Source organism: Frieseomelitta varia, unplaced genomic scaffold (genome assembly GCF_011392965.1).
Source record: "Frieseomelitta varia isolate USP_RPSP 00005682 unplaced genomic scaffold, Fvar_1.2 scaffold_178, whole genome shotgun sequence".
Taxonomy (NCBI): domain Eukaryota; kingdom Metazoa; phylum Arthropoda; class Insecta; order Hymenoptera; family Apidae; genus Frieseomelitta; species Frieseomelitta varia.
Window position 1 is genome coordinate 222,162 of NW_025109505.1, and position 27,232 is coordinate 249,393.

Here is a 27,232-nt window from a genome sequence, read left to right on the forward strand (position 1 = left end):
TTTTTTTACGTGGCTTTTACGAGTCGTTTGATACGCAACGGTTAGAGCAAACACGGGACTTAACGGGCACATGGTCGGACCACGGGCCAATTCGTCTAACGCGTGCTAAAACTAAACGCATCGGAAGCATTTATGCCCGTTTGCCCGCATACACACACGCGTCGCACGAGCTCGCGCGACGTTGCTCGTTATTCCACGGCGAAACTCAAAGCGCGCGCGTTATTACTCGTCGCTTCGAGGGACCAGCTCCGGAATTTTTTTTAACGCGGCTGGTCGCGACTCCAGGGTGTTTCAGCCGCGCGACTATTACGAGATCCTCTTCTTGCTTACGTACGCGTACGCGCATGCCGTCACGTCACGTCATTCGTGCCGGGTTAATTTACAAATCTGTCCGCGCTCCGAGCAAACAAACAGTCGTTGGCGTGTTTCCCGAGCTTTCAAACCTTCGACAAAAGCACGTTGCACTGGCGCGCACTTTTTCCCTTTCCCGTGTCCCTTTTTTTTTTTTTTTTTTTTGCACTAACGCGCAACGCAAAAATCGATCACTCTTTCTTTCGCGTACCGATGACCGAACGCGGCTCTCGTTTTTCTTTTTTTTTTTTTTTTTTCAACGTTTTTAGTATCCTACGCGGTAAATACATGTATATATATATATATATGAAAGTGTTTATCAAGAGTGGTTTCAACGGCACGCGGACTCTACTCGTCGACGATCTAACATCAGTTCACACACGTGCCACGGGTGCACGATTATACTGTCCAGAGTTCCTCCACAAAACGTCAAACACTCGGCATTAGAGTTGTCACTGGGCGGTTAGTTCGTTATCAATGTTCGTACAACACGGCAAGTGTCCACCGAAAGTGTCTCTGAAAAGAAGTGGATTTCTCTGGTCGATTACTCACCACCATTCTGCGCGATAATCGGGTCGATAGCCACCAACAGGACGAGGAAGATAGGAGTCATATTGACCACCCTCTTTCCCGTCTTCCCTCGGTCTCCCGTGATCACTGCACACTTAATACCACCGTTGCAGCGTTCCACCTATGAAAAAACAAATCACGCTCGTCATAACATACCACCTTCACCACTCCAGTTGCGCTGGACGTCTTCGGCCAGAGTGAGCCGAAGTGTGACAGACGACTTGGAGACAGGCGAGCGAGCCTGTGTGTCGAGTAAGAAAGGCCAAAGAATGAAACAGGACGGGAGATTCTTCGTTCTCGAGCTGAGCAAAATTCCAGTTTCGCACGATGTTCGAAACGACGCGTCGCCAGTCACACGCGAGTGAACGTTGCTGCGTTACCGGCTTTGCGCTTAACGCGTATATACAAAAATACTATTTATCGGTGTGATTCGTCGGTAGCCGAGAACAGCAGACGACGAGCACGCACGGACTAGGGAAAAACGGAAACGCCTGGTCAGCGAAAATCGAACGTAACTAACGACACTCGCCATTTACTACCGGCACGGCGTTCTGTAACCTACGTGGGGACGCGAGTCTCGCGACACGCGAGCTCGCACACGGCCGACCAAGAGAAAAGCGGCAAGTTTTTCACGAGCATCGTTAACAATCGCGCGGTTGTGATCTAATCGCATCGAGAGAGTTCCTCTGTTCACACGCTCTGTTCCCGTTGGCACGACGGATCCCTCTTTTTCTGCTTCCCGTGCGTTGCGATTACCAGATCCTCCGCTCTCGGACCGACCTCGAGGACGAAGTTCTTCGCCGAAAAAGCTCGCTTCCAAAAAAAACCTGGCCCAGCCGATGTATTTCCCCGGAGATCAACGCACTTCTCTCTTCCCGTTCTCTGCCATCCCGTTTCTCAGCCACTTCACTTTACGATGCGATTCTACTCCTTTTCCTCGTTATCTTTCCCCGCGATCCCGACGACGGACACGCTAATAACGTATATCGCGATAGCCCACGAAGAAGATTGGAAACATTCGTCTTCTCGTTATTTCCTTTCCGTTTCTTTCTTGCCGAAGCTCTCAGCACTCCCCCTTTCTCTCTTTCTCTCTCTTTTCCTTTTCCTCTTCTTTTCCCTTTCCCTTCTCCTTTCTCGTGTGTGCAATTTCAACTACCTCCAAACGATTACCTGCACTCTTTCTTTCGATGATTCCACGACCATTCCATATTTTTCACCACGTTCGCCGCTCGAAAAGCTGATCTTCCTCAGCGAGCTTCCCCCTCCCTGTGAAAACTTTATCGCGCACCACGTTCACTTCAGATCTAGAAACGTTCCTCTCGGAAACGTTCTATCGCCTCAGTTACATCTTTCGATCGGTGAATTCTAATCCTCCCTCCGTCTTTTCGCTCGACTCGCGATCGATTACGCTCCTCCTCATCTTATCTATCGAGAAACATCCGAATATCAGCTTTTCAGTTTCAGCTCCTCTGCGCTCCGCGTTGTTTCCTTTCCGTACTAATTCCTCCGAGGTGACTTCGGTATCATCTCCGTCTATACTTTGGACGTCGGTCGAATTGGATCAGAGTTTTCCAACGAAACAGCGAATCGAACGGACAACGTACAACGAACGTTCGAAACGAACGAAAGAACGACGAAAGAATCACCGGCTACTCAAATCTCATTCGGGGGAGAAATATCCGAGGATGGTTCGCGCGCGTCCTTTTCCTTTCCCTCGATTCGTGTCACATTCTCTCGGTGGTTGCCTCGCTTTCTTCTTCGCTTCCTTCCGTCGATCGTCCGACCGAAACTACACCTCTAAGAATTTTTGCGATTTAAAATGGCTGAGGGCTAAAGCGATTGTGCGCACAACGCGAACCATTTTCGCGAACTATCTGCTGCTCGCTTGCTGGCTGCCGCTTCCTCGCTACCAGGATATTCCTTCCTGCGTTTCCTTCCCTCTTTGCTTCCCGAGTTGGAAAACTCCACGGTCGAAGAGGAGTTCGCGCGGCTCCGGAGACCTCGTAGCACAAGACCACTTTCGCGGGACGTTATCGCGACGCGGAGAAAGAGAAACGAGGGCGAGGAAGAAGGGGAGGAGAGGAGCACGTGTGAATCTTGCCGCAAACTCAAGGTTAAATTGCAAAATAACCCAGCGACACGCTGAGGGATGATTCGCGTTGAGGGTAGTTTTCTGAACGCGCGCTGCGGCTTGACTGACTCATCCCCATACCCCCCGACGATACCCCCTCGCGACCTGCCGTCCGACGACGCGCAAGCGCCGCAACCCCCCCTGAGGCCGACTTCGCCGTGTACGAAACGCCTATGAATTCGCGCCGTGGAAAAATTTTCAATCGCCTTTAAATATTCCGCCACTTTAAGGAGAAAGCGAGAGAGAGAGCGAGCGAGAGAGAGAGAGAGAGAAAACAGGAAAACGCTGTCGGCAGAAATCCGAGAACACTTGGAGATTGAACATTAATTCAGGCTTAATTCGCAGCCCCGACCCCCCAACGCGTGTTGAGCGTTTGACGAGCTATTCTCGCTCCGAATTCCAAACTAGTCTGCTTCTCAACTTCGTAGGGGTAGAGTAACTTTAGAAAAAATTGCTCTGCAGCGTGTGCGCTGCGGGAACTATTTCGAAAAAGATAGGGGGGGGGGGAGGAGGGAAGCGAGTAAAACGACAGAGAGTGGATAGGAGAGAGAAGAAGGAAACGAAGAAGAAGAGCGACGTGGTAGAGAGAGGGTGGTTTCGGCGCTGGTTTAAACGCGACGCATGCGTTCGCCGCGCCGATAGAGGATGTCCGGGGTGAGCCGTCGCCGTACTCTGGCCGACGTATCGCAGTTTCTAGCTCGATGTTTGTCCGCGTGGTACTCCCAGGGACGGTGCTCTGCTCGTCCGCGACCACGAGGCGAGTCGGAGAAGAGACAGAGAGAAACATCGCCGAGAGACGGACGAGAGTGCCAGGCGACTCGCGCCCAACCTCCGACGAGAGAAACGCGACAAGCTTGCCAGTTTAGAGAGACTAACATGCACATCGATACATCGCCGCGACGCGATCTTCGACGCTTGCGCTGCTCGACGACCGAAATTCGCCGGTCGACCGGTTTCTTTCTTTCTTTTTCGTTGCTTCTTCGGTGCGAGGCTTCTTCGGAAGATGCCCTTGCTCGTCGTCCAACCACAACGGAAGAATTCGGGAAGGCCCCTGGGAGTACAGCGAGCTTCCAAGGCCGCCACAAGGAAACCCTCGCCGTCAACGCGACACTCTTTTCGAAGCGGGTAAGTAAGGCCAATCGTGTGTGTGCGTGTGTGTATGTACACTTTCCAACACTTTCTTCTTCCGCCTTTTCTCCCGTCGTTCATTATTAACGCGCCTCCCGCGCTCGTGTCAATCGAGTTTTCTTCTTCTTCTTCCTTTTCTTTTTTTTTTTTTTTGCCGATTAAAAAACAAAGTCGAGCGAAAGAGAATTTGCTACGTCGAGTCTCCCGTGGACGGGCAAAGAATTATAAATTTGAATTTCGAAGTGAAACGCGATGTCGAGTGTTGGATTCTGTGTTTCCGTGTGTTCGACAGTTGACAAAATATGTTTCCTCGTGTTTTACTTTCTTTTTTTTGCATATTACTTTGACTGGTACTATAGGGCCAAAAAATTCGCGGACAAATTTGCTTTGCCTCAATTTACAATTTGAAATAAAACCAAATGGGATTCGGCGATAGGGAGGATTTTACGACTTGAAACCGATGACGCGACAATAATCTGACGCCATCGAGCGATCGTCCGGGACAAACGATCGATATTTACGACATTAAGGCGAGCGTAATCAACTTAATTTACGATTGCTCGTTTGGCTATCTCTCAGCAAACTCGCTCCTTCGATGGTTAGCTACCGCCTCCGTCATGGCAGAGACACCTTTGTCTAACGAAGTACACCGATTCGCCCTGCGAAATTACCGAACGTACCGTGTAACTAATTTACAAGCGAGACCAAGTTATTCTCCCTCTAATCATCGAGCCCCCGCGAGTAAAAGTGCGAGCTTCCTTTCTCTCTCTCTCTCTCTCTCTTTCTCTCTATCCGCTTTTAACCATCGTTTGCCACGCGGTAAACGAAGGGGCAAATGTATCGCGACGAGGGGTCGAAGCTAATTAAACTAGCGCGACCGCGACGACGACGATAAAACCGCCGATTGTCGCGCGATTAGACTTAACAACGACAATGACCTCGACCATTAGTAGCTGTAAAACGACGTAACGCGTCGATTCGACGAATCAAATTCCCGGATTTAAATTTCCGAAAATATCCGAAATAACCAATCGAAGAACCATCGAGTGGAGAACATATCGAACTGGCAAATCGTAAAATAAACACGCTTGCTTCTCTCATTTTCTGCTTCTTCTTCTTCTTCTTTTTCGTCGTCTTCTCAATTCCGATCTTTTTCATATTGCTCGTCAAAATAAAGTAGAAGTGGTAGTAGGTACCGGCGGACTTTGAGAAATATAAACAGGTCGACGTAACTTGGCAACGGAATCGTCGGGAAGTGCTGACGAAGAAAAAGAGAGAGAGAGACAGAGAAAGAGAGAGCCGAAGCGGTAAGGAAAGATGAAAAAAGAAACGAGGCACCGTAGCGTATCTCGAGAGAGAGAGAGAGAGAGAGAGAGAGAGAAAAGCGTGTTCCTTTGCTCCCGGTGATAATAAAAAATTCCAAGGTGCGCGTAACTTAATTTAATATCGTGGCCAGTGCACCGTGGCCCCGATGATAAATCCCTCGGCATCTCGGACCGCGCCGTTTTCTATTCTTCCATTCTAAAAATCTGCCTACTACTTCGCCACTTCGCCTCGAACAAAGGGACGACGACTAAGGTCGGAATAAGAATAACCAGGAAGCAAGCAGCGAGCCACTACGTGTAACGCGACGACTTCAATTAAAGCGAAGAAGACGGGCTAACGACTCCGAGGGAAATAAGAAACGACCGACTGGGAACGATCGAAGCGGGATATCGTCCGGTGTCGAGTCGACTGCGTAGCCTCGTTGTCGCGTCGCGAAATCCCTCGACGACAAAGGCCTTTGAAAAGTCAGAAGTTGTTTCATCGTTAATCTTCCTCCGTAATTAGAAAACGCCATACCACTCGTTCGCTGATCACTCTGATTACCATTGATCCATCGACGGAAGGGCAAATATTCTGTCATAGATTAAACTGTCGCCATAAAGATTCATCCACGAACGATGTTTTGTTCGGGTCGTTTCGATCAATTGCTCAACCAATTACTCTCGCGAGCTAGTCAGAGCGAATTATTATTGCTTCGGTTTTCTTCATCTTTCGTCTCTCGCGTTAGCAATCACCCCCCAGCTGTTCTTCGCTCGTATCCTGTGTAACTGAACTCGTTTCACAAAAATACTCCATCGAGAGACACAGCGTGGCGCTTTGTTCTCAGTTTGGGAATGCTCTTCGACGAGTGTAAAAAAAGCGTCGCCGAAAGGCACCGTCCGATATTTACGCGTGTCATCCGATAACGTTTACCAGGGGATTTCCCCGTGTTTAGTTTTTCGCGTTGCGGACAACGCTCGCTGATCCGATTATCCGGAATTACGAATTTATAATCCGGACGAAACCGGTAAATTCTCCGGGCCAACGAGAAGATCCGGAACGGAACGTATTATTTCGTTGCAACAGCGGCTGCAGCTGAACATCGCTGCTCGCGCGAGCTACGACCCGAAGCCGGAGTTGGAGCTGGATCCAGTGTTGGACAGAGTTCGCAATAACGTGACAATAATATGGAAAGAGGTGTCTTCTGCCCTCTCTCATTTATTATTCGTTTGGTAGCTTCCATTTCTCCTTCTCTTCCTGGCTTCGATCCACCGTTCGGATACGCGGATGCACGGCGTGCAACGGTCGTCGGTATTTTTCGAACTTTTGCTAGCTAACGTGTGTACATACGTGTTGGCACATTTGCGCGTCTGTACGTAGGGGAAGATAAAAGAAAGAAAGAAAGAAAGAAAGAAAGAAAGAAGGGAGAAGAGAGAGAGAGAGAGAGAAAAAAAGGGAGAAAAGAAAGCGAAAGAGTGCAAACAGACAAAACTGGATGCCGGTGGTGGTAACGGCAGCGACGGCCGTGTAAAACGTCGCGGGACAATCGTACATCGTGCACGTTCTAGTAACTTATGAATAAACATTTCTTGACGCCACCCGGTGGAAAATTACTCTCGGAAATGTCTCTATCCTTCAGCCGTGTTCTCTCCTTTGGTATCTCTTCTTCGCCTTTTTCTTTTCTTCTTTTCCTTTTTTCTTCCATTCGTCGCGTCCCCTATTCATCTCTCCTCGCCGTTTTCAAAAAAAAAAAAAAGAAAAAAAAGAGCGGAAACGTCCACTCACGCGTGGTGTTGGCGACGCGACGCGAAAAGAGACGAGACGAGATTCGATTTTTGTTCACGATCAAAGCGGAACCGGGATCGAATTCGCGGTCGGCGATAAAATAATTTGGCTAATTCAACGTTTACGTCCTCATTTATAAATAGTAAATCAGCCAACGTTTTATATGTATAGAAGGCGCGTTAGTTCGGCATCGGGGACCGTTGGCCGCGATTAATGTTGACACGATTTGGGTCGCGTTTGATAATTAGTTGATCGTCACGCTGATATATAATACACGCGGCACTTTGGCGCGCCCTATCCGCTCGCGGTAAAAGTGAATTTGTCTCGATGTGCTATCGATGTACTTCAATGTTGATTTATTAAACAAAACTTGGCTAGTTATTTCGTGCCGTATCCGATACATAATGTTAATAATAACACAACCTGTTCGCGTGTTGCAAATTTCTGTTTCACAGAATGTCCACCGGTTAAAATTGAAATGCGATTCGAGCGACGCAATAAACGCGTGTTTGGCGTACCCGCGTGCGTGTTGCGCGCGAAAACGAAAAAAAAAAAATAAAAAAAATAAAAATCACATCATCGAATCGGTATGTGTCACTCTTTTCCAAGTAAATTAAACGCGTTCAATTAGCAATTTCTCCGCCGGGTTTAAATATAATTTACCTTTTCAACAATTCGTTAACCTTCCGCCCTCGGTTTAGCCGTTATCGATCATTTATTTTCTGCTGCCGGCTTATTTGCACGATGTAACGAGAACTTTCGTTCGTTCGCACAGAGCTGCCGTGTAATTGTTGCGCGTAATTCGCAACTAACGTAAGCGCAGATTCCGTAATACGCAGTCGGATCGATCGATCGTCGCTCAAGTGTGTTTAGATTTCAAACGGGCACGAGAGAGAAAGAAAGAGAGAGACAGAGTATGTGTTTGTGTTTTGTGACTTACATACGTTGGTCAAAAATATCCACCAAAGATCGCTGCTACACGCTCTCGATAACGTTCTCAACACTCGAGAGCGTTATCACGCGGTGAATTTACGGTAATCAAGCACAGGTAGCCGCGAGAAACTAATGTGAAAACGGGTGAAAATTCGACTGGCAACCTTCGAGGGAGAACACAGCCCCGATCGTTCCTTTTTTCCCCTACGAGCCGCCGTTGTTTCGTCTTTAATGGCCTTGATCACGAAACCAGTTAAAAATCTACACTCAACCGAGCACGGAATCGTTTCTTCCATAAGGGAAATTCATGGAAGCCGCGAGCGAATGACCGTGTCGTTGTATCGACGAAAGTCGCTTTAATTGGCGGAATAGCCCCTTTAATTGAATCGGTAACTAGTAGTCGAAGAGGCGCCTCGTCTTTCCGATCGGCGCCAATTACGTTTGAAATCTTAACTCCTACGGACACGTGGCGCGATGATTATCGGTCGTTTGCGGCGGAGAAACGAAACATAGAAAGGAAACGTGGTGAGTAATTATTTACGAAAATGGTGCATCTCGGCCGACTTTCACGAGCTTGCTGTATTATATCGTCAGAGTCACAGATTTTCAGCAAGTTTTAACTTAAACCTCGACCAAGTCCAAGTCTGAAGTTAAAAGTTGAAAATTAAATAAAAAAAGAAAAAAAAAATACAGCGTAAAGAGTGAATAGGTCGTGGAAAGCGACGAAGCGTCGGAAAAAACGAGAATGGTCACGAACACGACTTAAACGATCGGCCGATGCCGCTGCCACTTCCGCAAACGGCAAATGAATATCCACTCGTCGCTCGACGGTTCCTCCATCGACGGTGATTCAAAGAAAAGCTGATTTCGCGAAGTGCTTGAAAGAACGAAGGAAGGAGAAGAGGGATGGCCGGTAACGAATCTTCCTTCACGCTCGGTACTTAGAAAACGCTGCACCTCGAGACCGAGGCCGAGACCGAGACCGAGACCCGGAGAAAACGAAGAGGAGGAAACTGGTCGGGGGAACGAGGAGAAAGAAGAAACAGAGACACGGCGAAGGGAGAAGAGAATATCTCCTGTCAAAGGCGACTGTAAGGAAATTTTCGCGGAAAGGAAAAATCTGTAACTCGGCGAGAGTAGTGCGGAGAATCCAATTGTCAGTGGCAAAGGGATCACGCCGTACCATCGTTGCCATGCGGATCGAAGCAGATCGAGACGAGCCGAAGTAGTCTGAAGTTTTCATGGTTCCGAACGAGAGAAAGCCATCTCTCCCTCTCGCTCACTCTCAGTCTGAAGAGGATCGAGCTAGAAATATCAAGCGCCTGTCGGATATTCCTTCGAGATGGAGCATTAACCATTCGATTATGGATGAGCACGATTACGATTATGTCTACAACCCTTCGTAACTCTCGAGACGTAACTTGCGTTACTTTGTGCCCAATTTCAACTTTAGTCACGACTGTTCAAATATTTCTGTTCGAATAAATTTTTGGAAAATTCGTCGTTACCGAATGGTTGATACTTGGCTGGTTTCAGATTACGGAACGCTCATGAATATGTACTTGCCGAGCGCGAAGGATCAACTCCATTTCGTTGATCTTTCAACGCGACTAGGGCAACGTTGTTTTTCCACCCCCGTTGCCTCCACCACTACGACGAGAAGCAACGCATTGACGACAACCGTTCGATTCGTTTTCAACGTGGTATCTGCCTGGAGTTTCTATAACGCTGTTTGTATTCGAACACAGGAGCTAGCTAACAACGCGCTGGTACATGGAACGCCAGCAACATACACGTGTAAACGATTTCATCCACAAACAAACGTACCTGAATCCTTCGACCCTACCTTTTCGTCGGTTTCCCCGTTCATTTGGCTTTCCGTTTACCACCAGATGAAGATCGATACACGAGCAAACGATCGTACGATGCAACATTAATCAGATCGGTCCGGAACTTCCGCCAGTCTTTTATCTCCGATGTAATCATTCCCTTGGTCCCAAATGGAGCTAGGCAAGGAAAGAGGTCCGGAAAAATGCGTTCGATTAGAAACGTTTCCATCCGCGACACGTTTAACCGTAACAGAAGTAATAACAGCGTTGCTAATTGCACGGCCCCTTCGAAACGTTGAACAAGCGAACGATAAGACGATAGACGACGGCCTCGTTTTATGAAATTTCTTTCCCCCTCCGCCCCGGGACAATTAAATATAATTATGTCGGTCGTTAAAGTTTCAAGGGAAGAGCAAGCTCGAGCAAAGGAATGGAAATTTCAGCGTATGCCCCGTGACTATGGGGAAAGGACTAATTAAAAACTGGCATCGGTTCTTCAAAGATAGGTACGGCCGGACGGAAGTTGGCAAAAGCTCAAAAAACACGTTCAGCAAACGAGACGGAACGATTTTTGTACACGCACGCGTGCAGTACGTACATATATTTACGTAATGCGAGGATTTAATTACTTTGACGTACGTACGTTTCGCGCGCGCGGCTATAACGAAGTTCCTTTCACGTCGCGCGTTGTTTCGAAAATTCTTAGTTCGCTTCACAGGAAACAACCATTAAATTGGACGTTTCATTAAAATTCGCAACATGTCGAAAAGAAAAAGGAAAAAGGGGGGGAAAAAACAGCGGCAACGACAACGACAGCAAAACGTATGGTCGCCGGCATACGGTATTTTTGGTATATTACGTTTCCATACTCGCTAATGGATCCGGTGATCACCTTTTTCCCTCTTTTTTCGCACTCTTTCCCTCCCCCCTCCGCAGTATCGCTTTATTCGATTAAAACAATACTTCGACGTTCGAACGGAGCGCGTTCCGCTTGCGTTTTCGATCGTTTACGATAGAACCGGTGGCATTCAACTCGCGCCATTTTTCCTCCAATGGGACGCACCGGACGATTATAGAATCGCGACGATAACCCCGCGGATAGTAATTTTCGTCTGGGTTGATTTAACGAAAGGGCAATTCGATTAATTGCCCCGGGTGAAACTCTATGAACAGGCGGACCTCGTGTATCGTACCGGTACGAAGTCGGGTAAAATGGCAAGCGCTCGTTCGTTCGTTCGCTCGCTCGCGTGGATTTCTCTTGTTTACACGTCTCCTTCGCGCCGTGAAAGGACGAAATACAGAAGTGCAAGTAAAGGGAAGTGGATGATGCTGAAATGCAAGCTCTTTCCCCTGGTTTTTACGCGTTACTCCTCCTCGTTTCCTTTCTACTTACGCTTTTTATCTTTACTCCCCTTTTCTCGCACCCCTCTCCCTCCCCCCCTAACCCCTATATCCCGCCAACCATCTCGTTCTCTCGTCTCGACGTGTCACTCGTAACAAGACCCGACAACAATACTCCTCCCTTTTCTTTGTTCTGGAATTCTTTGCTCGGTTGAGGCTTTGTGTGCTCGTCATCCGTATTAATTAAAAGTTTTTGAAGGCCCCTCGTATCCGCCGTTAGTGCCTCAAATATACAAACGACGACGACGACTGGTTCGCGACGAGTCGAGCGAGACGCGACTCGGCCACGTCTTCCTCTTCTTCTCTCGCTACACAACATACAATCGCAGACTCCTTTCTTTCTTTCCTTCCTTCCTTCCTTCCTTCCTTCCGTCGTTTCTCCTTTCATTCGTTATAATCTCGCGATATCTCCTCTCCAGTCATCTCGAGAACGTCGGCGTACCATCTGAATCTGATCCCTCTCGCAGCAATCGTTCTACCAGCCTGAACCGTGGTCGAGAACGTCAAGGAAAAAAAAAAAAAAAAAAAAAAAAAAAAAGAAAAGAAAGAAACCCTCGACTAGACGTTGAAAGAGGAAATTTACGCGAACAACGAGGATCAACAAACTCAGACATTTGCGCGTAAAAACGGACAGAGCGGAGGGTGAAGTACAATGGCCAAGTCGACGCCAAACAAATCCAACGCGATTGTAATTCGTTTTATTCGGGCAGCGTCTCACTTTGTAACTATGTATTGCAACGTTAACGGCGGCTAGTTGCTCGTTTTTATCCCGCTTGTTTTCAAAACCAACGTTTTCCCTCGCGGACATCGTAAACCCGAATAAATGGATTAAAAACGTTATTGAACGTTTGTCAAAAAGAACGTCTAATTGTACGTAACAATCGAACCGTTCTCCGAGAATTTTCGAGGAATCGTGCGTTTTATTCCTTCCTTTCTCTTTTTTCACGTGTTTTCATTACTTGGACGCGAGTGGAAAATGAAATAAAAAAATTGGGGAAAAAAAAAGAAGTTTCTGCCAGGCTCCGCGCTTTCAGGTCACTTTATTTATGCATTTTGCTACCGTACACTCTTCGCGTTGCTGCAAGACCGATGAAAGCCATTTTTCGAAAACTATCATCGTCTAGCGGCGTTCCACAAACGGGAAAATCGAAACGTTTTCCCGTTCGTACGATTTCGAATATTTTTAATTGCTCTCGTCGTCGTATCGGCAGGTTAAAATGTTTTCCTTGTACTTAGAGACCGGACGATCTATGCGTTCGATCGGCGAGCTTTTTCGGATAGAAAATCATTTGGCCGCGGCAAAAGCCCGTATAAGCAAAAGCCGTGCCGGTTCGATAACGAACAACGATAGTGAATAAACTATTCATAGCATAAACAATAAGCAAGCGCGTACACGCGCCAAGCGAGACATTAACTTGTTATACGTGCAACATCGCCATAGTATACCGGGTAGACAAATTTCATCGTGCTCTTAACTGATTTAAAAGTTACCATCCGCAATTTTCTACCGATACAACGACGATAGTTTCTTTTTCTTTTTTTTTTTTTTTTAGAATTCTCTCAGATACAACGAAACTTTTCGATTCTATGAACGACGGTTACCACGTCGCGACACAAGTTTCCAAATGTTCAGTCGTTTCAGAGATAAGCCTGATTACGCAAACTCGTCTTTTCTCGAAAATAGCTTCGAGAATGAGACTCCTATGTAGAAGTTTATTTCACTCGTGTAAAACACTTTTGTATATTCCCGTGTATTATGCGTGATTTACGTGCTTTCTGTAGCGTGAAAAATCCGCGGCGATACCGAGTTTGGAACTCGTGTCGTAACGAGACAGGCAATTGCAGAACGACGATACGAATACTCATTGTAATTCGATGGAACCAACACACACAGTTCTCGAAAAAGCACTCCAACATCCTTCCCTCTTTCATCCCTGTCTCTTTTCAAATTTATTCCACGGTTCTTCTCCTTCGTTCGTGCGTTCTCTTCTTTTTTTTTTTTTTTTCATTTCTCTCATTCGTTCTCCATCGCAGCCCGCATCCTACGTCAGGCTGACACTGTCAGTCGATCCCAGGCGGGAACTCTAATGGAATTGTACCATCGAACGTTAGCCTCCACCAATTCTGCATTTTTCATCGAACATCCGACCGTTTGGATTACCGTGGAGCCCGGGCTCGGTAAAATCCGTCAGAAACTGACAAATGAAAAAACAATTCGATCGAAGTTCGTCGCCGGAGTTTGCTCACCGTTAATTGTTCTCGGCGAAAATAATTTCATTACAGCGTGTTTGGATGGATTCGCCGCAGAAACCGCGCGTGTTCGTGTTTCACGTGAGACAAAATGTAAGGAAAAAGAAGCGAAGAAAAAGGAAGAAGGAAAGAACGAAAGGAAAAAGAAGAAAACGTGAAGAGTGGAACGCAAAAGGAACTGACAGGATAATACCGAGCGTAAAGTGGGGAAGAAGAAGCTTTACCCCTGCATGAAAGAATAACGAAGAATCTCATTATGCGGCATCAGCCTGGTCGTTAAACAGGAATAACAACGAGGAAAAGTCTTCGCAATTAAATTTTTACACAGATGAGACACGCTCGAGCGTACCCATTGTTATTAGAAAACGAGATTCGCGGCTCCGAGACCCCGCCAAGACCACCTCGTGGAAACTCCAAAACAACCAAATAACACCGCGCTTTCTCGTTTATAATTTTTTCTTTTTTTTTTCCCCCGGGATCCAACTCGATTTTCGTTCGCCGTTTTCATCCTCTCCGAGACGAGGTCTTGCGTTCAATAATCGCTCGAGATCAAACTCGAGCGGCGTCTGTCGATGAATTTACAAATGAAATGGCGAGAAGTAATTATCGGAGAGAGAGACGGTAGAACCGGGACAACGATCGATGTAGATAATATTCCACCGCGGATCTTCCTCCGCGTTACGGAGCCGATGCCGGGGCTTTTGTCAAGTTTTTTCTCCCCGCTTTCCTTCCTCTTTTCGTTTCATCATCGAACCGTACCGTACCGGTCCCCGTGTGGTTTCGCTTAACCCACATGACCGTTGATCCGGGATTTAAGTGCCGTTTCGTGTACATCAGCGAGATATCGTACGAAGTGTCACGCGCGCTCCTCCACAGTCTCTTCTTCTGCCTCCGCTCTGACCCCGTTGTTTTATTTTCACGCTCCACGCGTTTCCCTCGCCCCCTTCCCACCCCATTCCCCCGCAGAAGAAAAAGAGAATGGATATTCAATGATAATTTTCCGCGAACAAGCGGCGGATTAAAAAAAAAAAAAAAAAAAAAGACAGAGAGAAGAACAGGCGTGTTCCCGGCGATTTCAATCGGCACAATGAAACGGTTAAACCGTTCGTTCGCTCCACGAAGATATACCAGCCGGGTTTTTCCCGCGCTTTTCATCGCGCCACTTCTCGTTTTAACTCATTTATACTCGCGTAGCGACGATAAATACGGTTCATCCATTTAGGTTACGGTGAATAGACCGCAACTACTAGGCTACTCGTTCTTTTCGGATCAGCCGGCGCTCGCTCGTGCCGAAAGAGCCGATTACTTCGACCGCGTTGACTGCGTTTTAATGAAGAGAACGAATCTGGGAAATATGGATAGAAAGAGGGGGAAGGGGGGGGGGCGGATGGGAGGAGGGAAAGAAAAAAAGAGAATAGCGAACGATCGAGAAATAACAGTTTCCCCTGACGCATTCAGCCAACCTCCCCCGGTGTCTCCTCCATTCAGGCCGTGTTTTACAAAAGGAACGACACACGCGCTTCCGATTTCCGTGATCTCCGTCCATTCAGAGCGGTGAACAATCCACTGATAAAACGCAAATCAGACAAATTGCATTTGTCCGCGAGGTTGTTATGTCGGATTTATCCTCGTTGGCGAGGAAAGGCAACGTCGGCTAAGCAACGTCCGGAAGCAGATATTTAGGGGAACTAGGCGATAACCAGAGATAACGGCTTCCGCCGTGCCAATTCCTATCGCTGAGAGTAGAATTAACTTGCCAGCTCTCAATTTAATTTAACGCGCGTATAAATATAACGGCTAAGTTAAGAAGTCGACTGATTTCCAATTTCAATGATTTGACACAGGCACGTGCGAGCTATTTCGACATTTCTAATTGAATTACTCGAAAATCCGCAGCGACAATGCAGCATGACCTGAAGGACTTGACTTGATTCAGGAAGGAGACAGACAGAGTTGAGGAAATTTCGCGGAAATTCAGAGGATTGTGCGATACACGTTCTAGCCGCTTTATTAATTACTCGATGAAGGCGGTAGGAAAAACATTTGCCGCCAAAGGGCGGTAAAATGATCGCGTGAATTTAAGAGAGACTATAGGTGTAAGCCTCTGTCGAGGCAATGATAAAGATGGAGAAAAAGAGAACGAAAGCCAGCGGGGAGAGAAGGACTGTGTAGTTGGAGACTTTCTAGTGCCGGGGTGTGCCCGGTAGCCTTAAAGAATTCATGAAAGCTAAATCATTTTCTTCGGCCGCCTCGGTCTCGGTGGAAGCGTCGAGGTTTTCTTAATGTTGCGATATTTTACGAGAAAACTCTTTAAATCTAATATATTACCGACGGTAATTAAATATAAGTTACATCGAGACAGAAGCGGCCGGTGGTGAAGTATAGTCCGTCGGGAGGTAAAGAGAACCGCGTGGAAAGGGGGTGCGGATCGGTCAACACTTTGTCGTGCCACGAGATGGAAAGTTTTGACGGTATCGCGAACGAGACCGGCCGTCATCGTCGGCCAATACTTTCGGAGCTGGCGGAGAATCTACAAAAATGTTCTTCTCTCCAACTTTCTATCCTACTCTTTTTTTTTTTTTTTTTTTTTTTTGCCAGCTGATTGCCTCGATACAACCTCGGATGACAAAAAGACAGTATTTAGCGAGCGTGTTTATAAGTCGATCGTTGCCTGAAAGATGCCCGATTGATCCTCTCGTCTCGATTGATTATACATCATCGTTGGGGAATTTCCATGGAAAAGAACTTGCGATACAACACGTTACACGTGTTTCGTCTCGTTCGAAAAGCTGACACGTCGGGCCCGGAAGTCAGGTGTGCTACTTGCCGTCTACTAGTTGGAATTTATGTGTGTCATGGCTGCCTGTTGCGCGGTAGCCAACTTATACGTATTAGCCTCGAGTCGACGACGAGTAATCGCAAACATTGATTCTCACAGGGAGAATGCTACCATGTGTAGCTTCCGTGTTTTAATATCTTCGTCCCCTTTTGCCTCGATCGCAACTTCGTTCCGCCCGCTGTCCGATCAATACCGATCTATAGCGGTTGTTTCGGACCAAATTGTAAGTAAGACTTATTTCTGAACTGTACGTAACGATCCCGGATGCTGCTTTTGCAGAAGCTGGAGAATCGGCAGGGAGAAGAGAGAAAGAGAAAAAAAAAGGAGAAGAAGAAGAAGAAGAAGAGGGAAGGAAAAAAGAAAAACGAGGGAAATTACTTGGCTCCTCGAACGTTAGGGTGCTAAGCTCTTAATATCTGAACGTGATTTAAGATCTGCGGCTAATTAAACGGAAGCAAAGTGTCTGCATAAAAGGGGGCGAAGTCGTTCGCGCAGCAGTAACTTAAATTTTATAACTTTCCTTAACGAAACCGTTCGTTTTTACCGCGGATACTTCCACTTTCTTGCTCCGGCGGTGAAACGTTAAAAACAGTATCTGTCGCCGGGAAGAGTTTTGAACGATTTGCACGGTACGAAATGAAAAGCGTAAGGGGACGTAGGGGTGGAAGGGGAGAGAGAAAAAGAAAGAAAAGAGAGAGAGAGAGAGAGAAAGAGAGAGAAATCGAGATACAGGAAAGAAGACGAGAATAGAAGGACGGTTTCTAAAAGAGAAGCGAGAAAGATAAATCACGCGCTCATAGCCACAATCAATCCCAGCGCCTAGCACACGGACCGCCCTTTCGTATCTAAGCCGTAACTTAAAGTCTGCGAGGAGGAACATGATTCTTCGGAATCTCGATCTACCAAGGTTATACGATCCTTTTTTGATTGCCAACCGAGGATATAGAGACTCGGTCGCTTATATCGGACGAATCAAAGAGATTCTGTCTTGGAGATTTCCATCTTCTCGCGGGATTATCTTCGATAACTTTCAGTTACTCCTGTCAATCGTACTCGTCTCTCTCTCTCTCTCTCTCTCTCTTCTTCTTCTTCTTCTTTCCCTCTGCTTTTATTATTTTCCCAGCGTATGTTCGTTTACATTGCGCGTCGTTCAAGATATATCCTGATAATATAGCTGCCTATACGCCAACGTTCGCCGCAGATGAAAACTGAAACGCCGGGCTTTGCGGCCTCATCTATTCTCGTTTGCGTTTACTGCGCCATAAATTTTCCTGCAAACTGATCGATCGAAACCGGGGCGAAATCAAAATGAAACGTATAAGCGACGAAACAAGCGTCGCTTTCGGCCACGTCCGGCTTCCAACATCGTTCCTTTCGTTCTCATTTATTATTTTCACGAAAGGTGCGATTATCCTCGCGAGATGTTTGGCGAGATGTCCCACTCTCTGTGCATTTCGTAACAATCGTTCGCGTTTCAGAGCGAAAAAAGTAATGACTTTCCTAAATAAACAATCACTTGTACGTGTGATTTTACTATTTGGAGTATCGGATGATTAATCATTGCACGCGCGGATCTAACGCTTAAGGAAAGCAAAACGCGTGTCTACGTTTTCTTCCCGTAAGTAGAAAATCCGTGAAAGAAGAAACTTCCTACGGGATATACAAATGGCTGTCTTGGGATCAAACCATTGAGCGTGGCAGACAGGAGGAAGATAATAGTGATACTTCTGAATAAAATCTACATGGAATTGGAATTTCAGATTAACCTTCGTGCTAGTGAAAATACTATAAATCAGCGAATACTCGTAATCTTAGTACCTGTGCAACAGCAAATACAAAACACGCATTAATTTTTTCTTACTGTAAAAAAAAAAAAAAAAAAATGTTAATTCCTCGCCAACGGCAATTTACAATTGTCATTAACACATTAATTCTTTGGAATATTGGCAAGAAACGTTTTTGAAGTCAACTTTTTCTCTACATCGTTTCTTTATATATATCCGACTTGCATTTCGAATATCGATTAATCGAACGTGCCGATTTGTAGTTTAGGTATCGCCCGAAGCAGATGCAGATCGATATACTACGGCGCAAAGAAAAATTCATGCTACGGAATACATGACGCGACACGTATGAACTCCGAACTAGTCGAGGAACCGTCGGTCTCGTATAATTTTGTTTGTTTATGACCGTGCTGCTACTCGATTTTTCACCCCTAATGGACGCGCGCCAACTGACAAACGGCCCCCACCCGTCCTTTTTTTTCGTCTTTCCTTTTTCTTTCTTTCTTGTTTTTTTTTTTTTTTTTTTTTNTTTTTTTTAGATAGTCCGTCCTCCCCCGTTCCAACTAAGAGAACACCAATGCCGCCAGCTTATCCCGCTCGCTTAGTTAACGTCCGACCTAACGAATTTTCAACGAAAACACACGCCCGCGCCGCGTAATTTATAGCGAGTTCGATGCATCTACTTACGATGAACAACGAGCGAGCATCTTCCACCGTAGGCAGCCAATGTGTACATCGTTCAGACGCGAAAATTTTCGACCAAGACTGCGAAATTTATCTCCGACGAGGTGAGGAGAGGTAATTCGAGGGAAGAAAGGAAAACGAAAAAAGAAAAAAAGAGAAACGGGAGAAACAGAGGGAGAGGAAAAATACACGGACCCCTTTAAAAAACGAGTCAAAGAGCCCAGCAGCCCGCGAAAGTTTAATTTCGCAGCAGTATCGGCTTGTAGCGTCGTATAACGTTGGCGTTTTAAGCTGCGTCGTTGCATCCAACACTAAATCATAAGATATTAGAGGATGTAGCCAACCCTTCGTATTCCGGACAGCGGCCCCTTGCTCGAATCCTTCGCACCTTCCTGACCCGACCGAGGCTAGAACCAATTTTTCTCTCAACTGTCGCGCCGAGTTACGAAGAAATGAAGCTAGCCCTGGCTCCGCCGCTGCTCTCTGCTACACACCTTCTGTCTGCCAGCTTCTGTCTTCTTCCCCCCTCCCCTCCCCTCCCCTCCCTCCTCGCCCACCTTTTGTCCTTGAGTCCTTTCCTCTGCTTTTCCTCTCGCTTCTCTCTACTTCGAAATGAGTTTTCCTTTTGCGTCACAATCGTTTGCGCGAGACGGTCGCCCCTTGTTTCCACGACCGACTAACCTTTCGTGCCCGTTACCAGACGTCTTTTCACATCTGTCTTTGCTTATTCCCCCGTCTTCGTCGTCGTTTATCGTCAATTTCCCGACCGAATTTGCCCCTTTAACAAACTACCGATAGCGACAGAACGTGCCTGTCGGATGACGATTTCACTCTTTCTTAGGTGTATTTCTAAGTACCAATGTAGTCGAACTTGCAGGAATGATAACTCGAGATGACAATACGAAGCAGCTTCTCCAGACATTGTACATTTATTATTTGCACCAATATTTCATTTGCGTTTGGAAAAATTAAAACACGTCCAAAGGGATCGGCCAGTGGAATCCGCGACGCAACTTCGATTTTTCTAAAAGCGTCTCGACTGTGGGGAGGAACCATCTGGAAACCGAGGAAATAGACGAGCAAGAAATAACTACGCGAATGAAAGGAAGATAAAAATAATGGGAGAATCGAAATACGATAAGAGGAATAATAAAAAGAGGAAAATCGCCCGACCTGGTTCCAGATCCCTGAATATTTAATGCCTTCGCATGATCTCTTCAGGGGAGAGGAGGTTCTACGAGCAAAAAAAAAAAAAAAAAAAGAAAGAAATCTCCCAATCAAGAACTAACGGAATTAATTCAATGGTAACGAGGCTCGAGCCCCCCCGGCAAACTTTGGATAATAGTGTTTCCAGTATCGTGCCGCGGAAACTATATACACGTTCCCCGCGGAATAATCAAAATCTCGATGATAATGGGCTATCGTGTACAGTGCTAGTTGGCAGTATAAGGAACATTGAGATGGCAACTGGATGCCGAAACTGCAAGACGTATAAACCTGCCGGTACGTTGATAGAAACGGGACGTTGAGACGTTTTCGTCGTCGCAGTCCCTCCTCCCCATTGTGGCCGAGGGTATTAAATTAAACGCTGAAGAAACTACTTAATGCACGTTCCATATGCAGATTCACGTCTCCGCCCTGGCTTCCCTAGCCTCATACCAGAGGCAATATAGTCTCTTTGTATCCATTTTATGATGCCTGTTGCCATAAAGCCTTACCACCTAGAAAATGTAAGTGCGCAAAAGCTACTCGGAGCTTCCTCTCCCTAAGGTCAGTAAGACCTTCCCTGCTGCAGTCTCTGCAACTAAATTTAAACGGTAGCGCTTCTCTCCTTCGATACAGATTTCTGCTTTGGAGTGTCAAAATTTGGATCAGTCGGCAACGGGTCCAACGACTGTCGAATTTCTGACCGCTGGTATTCTGCGTTCTTTGCCATCCAATCGAAGTCTTTGACCGAGTCGGGTCAATTTCGATTGGAAATACAACGAAAAGAAGAAAGTTAACCTAGAGTTGAAAATTAATCGTACATTGAAAAATCTGAATTTGCACAAAAATCCGCGAAACCGATCCTTGTAGTTAAATCCCATTCTGTTTTCAAACAGTTTATGGGAACTTAGGCTATGCGCAGTGAGTGAAAGTGCTGATCGCTTAGAGATAGCTAGCGATGGAAGTCACGTAGTTATCGGTTATCGGTTTGATTGTTTGACGTGGGAGAGAGAGAGAGAGAGAGAGAGAGAGAGAGAGAATAGGGATGGCGAGCAATCTGATGTTGCACCGCTTTGAAGAATTGGAATATCGTACCCAGAAGAGCTAGAAAGGAAAGGAAAGCGAGGATGCTTTCCGGTGAAAGATCTATGAGGAACAGATCGGAATTTACTCCAGAACTTAGGGGAAGGGAGGAATGTCTGAGTGATTCTGCTACGCGGAAGAACCGCGTGTTTAATAAAAATGTTTCAAAGACCGACGGATCTAAAGATCCGTCGTGAATCCTTTCAATATTGTGGAGCACCGCCGTAATAATAAAATTGAATTGAGCTTTCGTTTAGATTTCTTCGTAGGAATACCTTAAGAAAAGCTCCACAACCAATTAAAAACGTACAAGTGTATCTTTGCGATCATGGTACTAGCAGGGAGTAATAAATCAAAGATTTTTCCGTTTAGACGTCTGAGAAAAACAAAAGTATGAAAATTAGTCAAGTACATTTGAATTTGGCCAATTCCAAATTGGACAGAATATTTTACGAAATGGAGATGAGTGAAAACTGTGGAACAGAATTTTTTCATAAATACGCTTCTGTTTCCAGGGCAGATTATATTTAAAAAGTGATCACGTAGCAAGATTATTTTCTTGATTTTGAGTTAACAGAAGTTTCTCTTTCTTCTCGCCTTTTATTTTTACTTTTCTTTTTTTTTTTTTTTTTTTGTTTAAATTATCCGGATCAGACAGGTACTTTCTGCACGTCAAGTTCTTCTTCAGTTTTCCCTCGCAATTCTGATTCGCTGTCGACGTAAACGTATGTAATAATATATCCGACGCCCGCCACGAAACAACAGACTAACAAACATTTCAATCATCACTGTCCTGTACTTTTCAGGCAAAAAGCTGCGAGGCTCCGTTCGATTTTCCAATCGCGGCCCAAGCGAAATGAGGCAAGGAAGAACGAAAGCAAGAAACAGAAGAAAAGAAACGGGGATAAGAGAAGGAAGAATGGAGTAGTGTTTATCGTGCGATTGCCGAAGGCGGCTATTTTGCCGTTGCGCTGTCACCGCCGTCGTAACGGAAATAAAAGGAAAACATACTTCCGCAGTTTCCATCGCTTTCCTCCAAACCACCGAGCCATTATCCGAGCTACGCTGCCGCGGGATTTTATTCTGTACCTAACTTACTCGTCGTGCTTTGAACGAATAATTTAACCGAGCTATCGAATCATTCGTATTTCAAAGAATTACGCTTCAACCACAGGACATGACTGTATCCTTTTATTTTCCTTCCTTTCTTTTTTTTTTCTTTTTCTTTTTCATTCGTTCGGTCGACGTGCAACGATAAAATAATTATCAGCAGCGTAATCGTAAAATCTGTTAAAATAACAACGTTATCGCTCTTACAACAACGATATTTTTTTTAACGTAGTCCCTTTGTCTGTTAACGCATCTGGCCCACCTTTGTACAAGCAGCTCTTTTATATTCCCAGAAAAGGTAATTTCTCAATAAATAGCAAGCTATACACGCACCGCTGTTTTAGACTTATCAATCCACTGCGATACACACTCGGTTAAGAAAGAACGTTGTCTTGGTATTGTGCTAAAAGCCCTTCACGTCCCTTCAGATCGTGAAATGCTGTTTTTGGATGCCACTGAGTACTAAAATATTACATCAGGTTGTTAAAATTTGGAGTAGGACACGTACAATATAATGAAACATGTCACGACACTGCTAATCGTTGTTTCTGCATTTCAGGCAGGACAGCAACCTTGCTCCTCTGTGAGTTTCACGCCGACCAGATCAAGAATTACGACGAAAATTGTTCGAAAATTGATCGCACGAGCATAAAAATTAGATTAACCGGGAACTAATGGAGAAGCTCGCGGCTTCCACCGAACGATTCAATTTTGCAACACCCTCCTCTGACCTGATTCCAAAGATAGGGGTGGCCTCTTTCGTACTCTCGCCTCATCCTCCGAGAAACTAATATCAATATGTTGAACATAAACGTGTCTACGACGCGGCACATACCACGGAACTGGATACAGAAAAAAAAGTAAAAAAAGAAAAAAGAAAAAAACAGTGAAACGCAAAGGGAAACGCAGGCGGAAGGAAGCTGTCTCAAAGGACTACGAATACGACGACTATCACCGTCTCTTTTCCTACTTCTTCGCCAGCAGATAACAGACAGGGGGGATGCAAGAACGCGCGAAGAAAGCAAATAAGAAGGGAAATAGAATTGGAACGAACAAGTGACGAAGCTGCTGGGTAAAAGCATCATGATTTAGTGATGAACTCGCTTTTACCTATTCCCTGTGCGCTCATAGTCGGTTTATAAACCAAAATTCGTAGGCCCGTGTTTCACAATTTACCATTACCAAGCGTACCATATCGAACTATCGCGACGTCAACTTTCTAGTTTCTACGTCTTTTCCGTGTACAAAATCCCGAACGTTTACGTTAAAAGTTGTTCGATACTATCAAACAATCAAAAAAAAAAAAAAAAGATCAAATTCTACTTTCTAACATCTGTGCAACAATTCTAAGCGTTTTTCCTTCTCTTTTTATTACGATATCTTTCGCGTAGATTCCACAATTTTACGAGATTAGATTATCTAGAGCGTTACTTGCTCGTTAATGAACGAAACAGCTTTCTAACGGCAAAAATACTTTCATTAAACGGAAACCTACGAAACCCTTTGACTCGTGTTCGTGAAATTAACCACATGGCGCTTCTTGTCACGGACATAAACTGCCACATAGTGAGAAACGAACGCGCTCTAGGTGCCTGAACTTTGATGTACGCTGCGGGCTCCTGTCAAGTTTATATACGTTAGACTACGCAAATTCAAATATCGGTGCACGCACAACTTCCCCGTTTATGAGGGGAACAGAGAAGGCTAATAAAGATCGCAGCGGGACGTCTAATAAACTGGCCCGGCTTACCGTACGTGTGATCCACGGCGTCCTTCCCTTGCACTTTGCCAAGTACGATATTACACGCTTCGATTCTACGCGAAGATATTACGTTTCACGTTTTTACTCGCCCAGTGCACAATAAAGTATTTAACTACGTGGCGTATGAAGGAATTAACAGGCGGCGATTTACATCGGACAGCGTAAAGGGAAGAATGAAATTTACGCGCAAGCGAAGTTACGACAGAGGATTTCACGCGGAGCTCAGCCGCGTATTTGAATCTTTGAATCTTTTACAGGCTGCCCGTAAGCTGCTAAGTAGTTTCTGCTAAAAAGAAAATTCGTCAATTCGTTAACCTACATATCGATCGCGCCCTGTTAGAAGCTATTCGGAATAAAAACAGCCAATTTTACATATCGATCGTGCTGCGCGGTTGCTAAATTCTTCTTATGATACAAATGACAGACATACATACAGAGAGAGAGACAGAGAGAGAGAGAGAGAGAGAGAGAGAGAGAGAGGTGTGCTAGAAAAGAACACAACGATAATGAGAAACGTCGAATCATAAATAATGTAGCAGCAGAAGACGCGAACGCGGCAGAAGCGGGTAAACGTGTATGTGCGTGCTAAATTGGTACATACATGGGTCGGTGTACATTGTGAAACATTTGGTAGCATTGCCCCCGACGTCCTTCCGCCAGTCCTTCAAGCGAACCTCTCGTTCGCGTGTTATCTGACTGTGTATCGCTCGGGTTAGCAAATGTCTCCAGACATCACGTAGGTAATAGAAATTCTCGAACAAGGCATCAAATCCAATGCTAGGATGCTTCGTATTCGCCTGTTAGGAATGGTTAACGAGACTTAGCTCTCAGTGTTGATAACGACCTTGTGTTTACCAAGCGTACGTAACAATTCAACGTCAAATGCCGTTGCTTTCGTTGAATTGAAACGCGCGAGAGGGAATATGAAACGAACGAGCCGGATAAATTCAAAAAGTGCTTCGATATTTTATGAAAAGGAAACGTAACAATGCACACGGCACGTACACGTATGCACGGGGCGGTACGCGTGTGAATTTCTTTCGCCCGTTTTTCCAACGAAATAGGACGCGACACGTACGCGCGCACCAGATCGATCGCGCATAACGTCAATAACGGGCGATTTAATTTCAAATAGGCGGACAATGATTTTCACTCTTTGCAGCTTCGTTTACGGTACGGGGTACACCGTCACGCGAGCACCTGGACTTTATAGAGTAACTCAATCAGGTGTGCTACAAGCATGCATATTTACTCAGAGACGGCTAATGTTACACACCTATGTAAACTGCGGGTTCTGTTGATCGTACCTGCAGGTCAAACATCCTACCTGGCTTTGAGCAACTATCCTGCGCGCTCTCTGTTCCCAAATTCCCAGAATCCTAATTTCACAGTGAAAAAGCGAGCGCAAACGTTAGCAATAAATTATCGTTCGCGAAATAAGAGGAAAAGATCCTAGGCGACCTCTCGGTCACGAGAGGTAAAGTTTCATCTGGTGGATGGGCTGATTTCCTTTTGACCGAAAGAAACGATCGAACATACTCCAACATACTCCAACATACGTTCCCCTTCCGAGCCAAAGATGCTCCATTTCCAAAATCGGAATCTGTCCTCTCGCTTTTTCGTTTCTCAAACTTCCGGGGAATTTAATCCGCGACATACGTTTCATTCGGTTAATCCTTGCCGTCAATCACGTTAAATCCACGTAGATCCTCGAGAGACGCAAGAAACGCGGGAAACATCGTGCAAGGTGAACAAATAGAGACAGAGGCGCAGAGAGTCTTGTTTCGTACGAACGGGCGAATGTTGATTAAAAAATTGGAACCGGAGTTTCAACGTTCGATAATTATCAAAATTCCCTTCGGTGGGTTAAAACGTACGTACGCACGCTCCTGCTCGAAAGTTAGAAGCACCCTTTTAGATGAAATACATTTTTTTTTTTTTTTTTTTTCTGAGACAGATAAAAATGTTGCAATTAAAAACTAAAAACTAGACTATGAATTTCTATGTAATACTTAGGAAAAATGCACGTACTTTTCTTTAATTATCTTCGTAATGTGAAACGTAAAATTTAGCGCTGCGAAAAGAAAAATAACGTTGCGAATAAAACGTGGTCTTCTCGTTTCTTTCGAAGTCACAACATGCTCCAAATTTTTTTCGCAGAAATGTAACTAGAAACACACTATCACGGTATTTCGCCCAAAATTCGTGAGAACGAAAGTATCTTTATTCCGTTTGCTACTCGTGTAACGAAATATGGAAGAAAAATTGGCTCGTAGAAGCCCCGACGACGAAAGGATCGACGAAAAGAAAAGACAAACTGCGAGTAAGTTACTTTGAAACCATAAATTAGATGGAACTACAAAAGCGAACCAGCGAGGCAACAAAGAAGAAAATAAGGACCAAGGATCGAGGATCTTTCAAATATTCTGTCCTCCTCTCTTTCTTTTTTTTTTTTTTTCCTTTTTTTCCTTTTTCGCCCGTATCGAGTTTGAGCAATAAGACAATGCAATAAATTCGCTGCACAGAGAGCTGCAGAATTTCTCGAAACTGCTCGGTATTGTCTTCCAATTGTTCTCTCCTCCATTCTCTCTTTCTTTCGCACTTCCCTTTTTTGTCAACCTAGCACGCTGAATATTAGTTTCGTTTGTAGAATGCACGATCTTCAGCATTTGACGCGAGATTTGCCTTTCTCCTTTCATCCCGGCTCTCTTTCTTCACTCTAGGCGAGCAAGAGGCAGTAACAAAGCGGGAACTCTGCTCGACTTCGAAAATTCTGCATTTCCGTTCCGTTTAACACGTCTCTCCGTGGAGGAACATAATTCTCGCCCGCAACGCAAACACGTAAACACGCGCGAACGTATATACGCGATTAGCATCGAAGAACCATCCTTTATTCTAAAATTCATTCGTGTTTTAAAGTTCTCCTGCGCGAGACGAAATTCGACGATTCCTCGGAGACGAAATCGAGAGATACAAGAAAAAAAAAAAGGAAGAAAAAAAAAAAGAAAAAAGAACGCGACTAGGAGATAGAGAGAGGTATCTTTTTCCCTCTTTTTATCCTCATCAACTCGTCTCTCTGCT

The 27,232-nt window shown here is 45.4% G+C and overlaps 1 protein-coding gene across 1 annotated transcript in view; it reads right to left on the reverse strand.

Moving 5' to 3' along the window:
- The window catches only part of LOC122538803 (tyrosine-protein phosphatase Lar-like), a 153,160-nt gene that overhangs the window by 114,152 nt on the left and 11,776 nt on the right, over window positions 1-27,232 (reverse strand). Inside the window, exons 3-4 of the mRNA XM_043673183.1 lie at window positions 24,753-24,948; window positions 904-1,042 (exon numbers count right to left, since the gene is read on the reverse strand). Coding sequence (XP_043529118.1) covers window positions 904-1,042; window positions 24,753-24,788 — 175 coding nt within the window. The 5' untranslated portion in view covers window positions 24,789-24,948. The remainder of the gene's footprint in view (window positions 1-903; window positions 1,043-24,752; window positions 24,949-27,232) is intronic.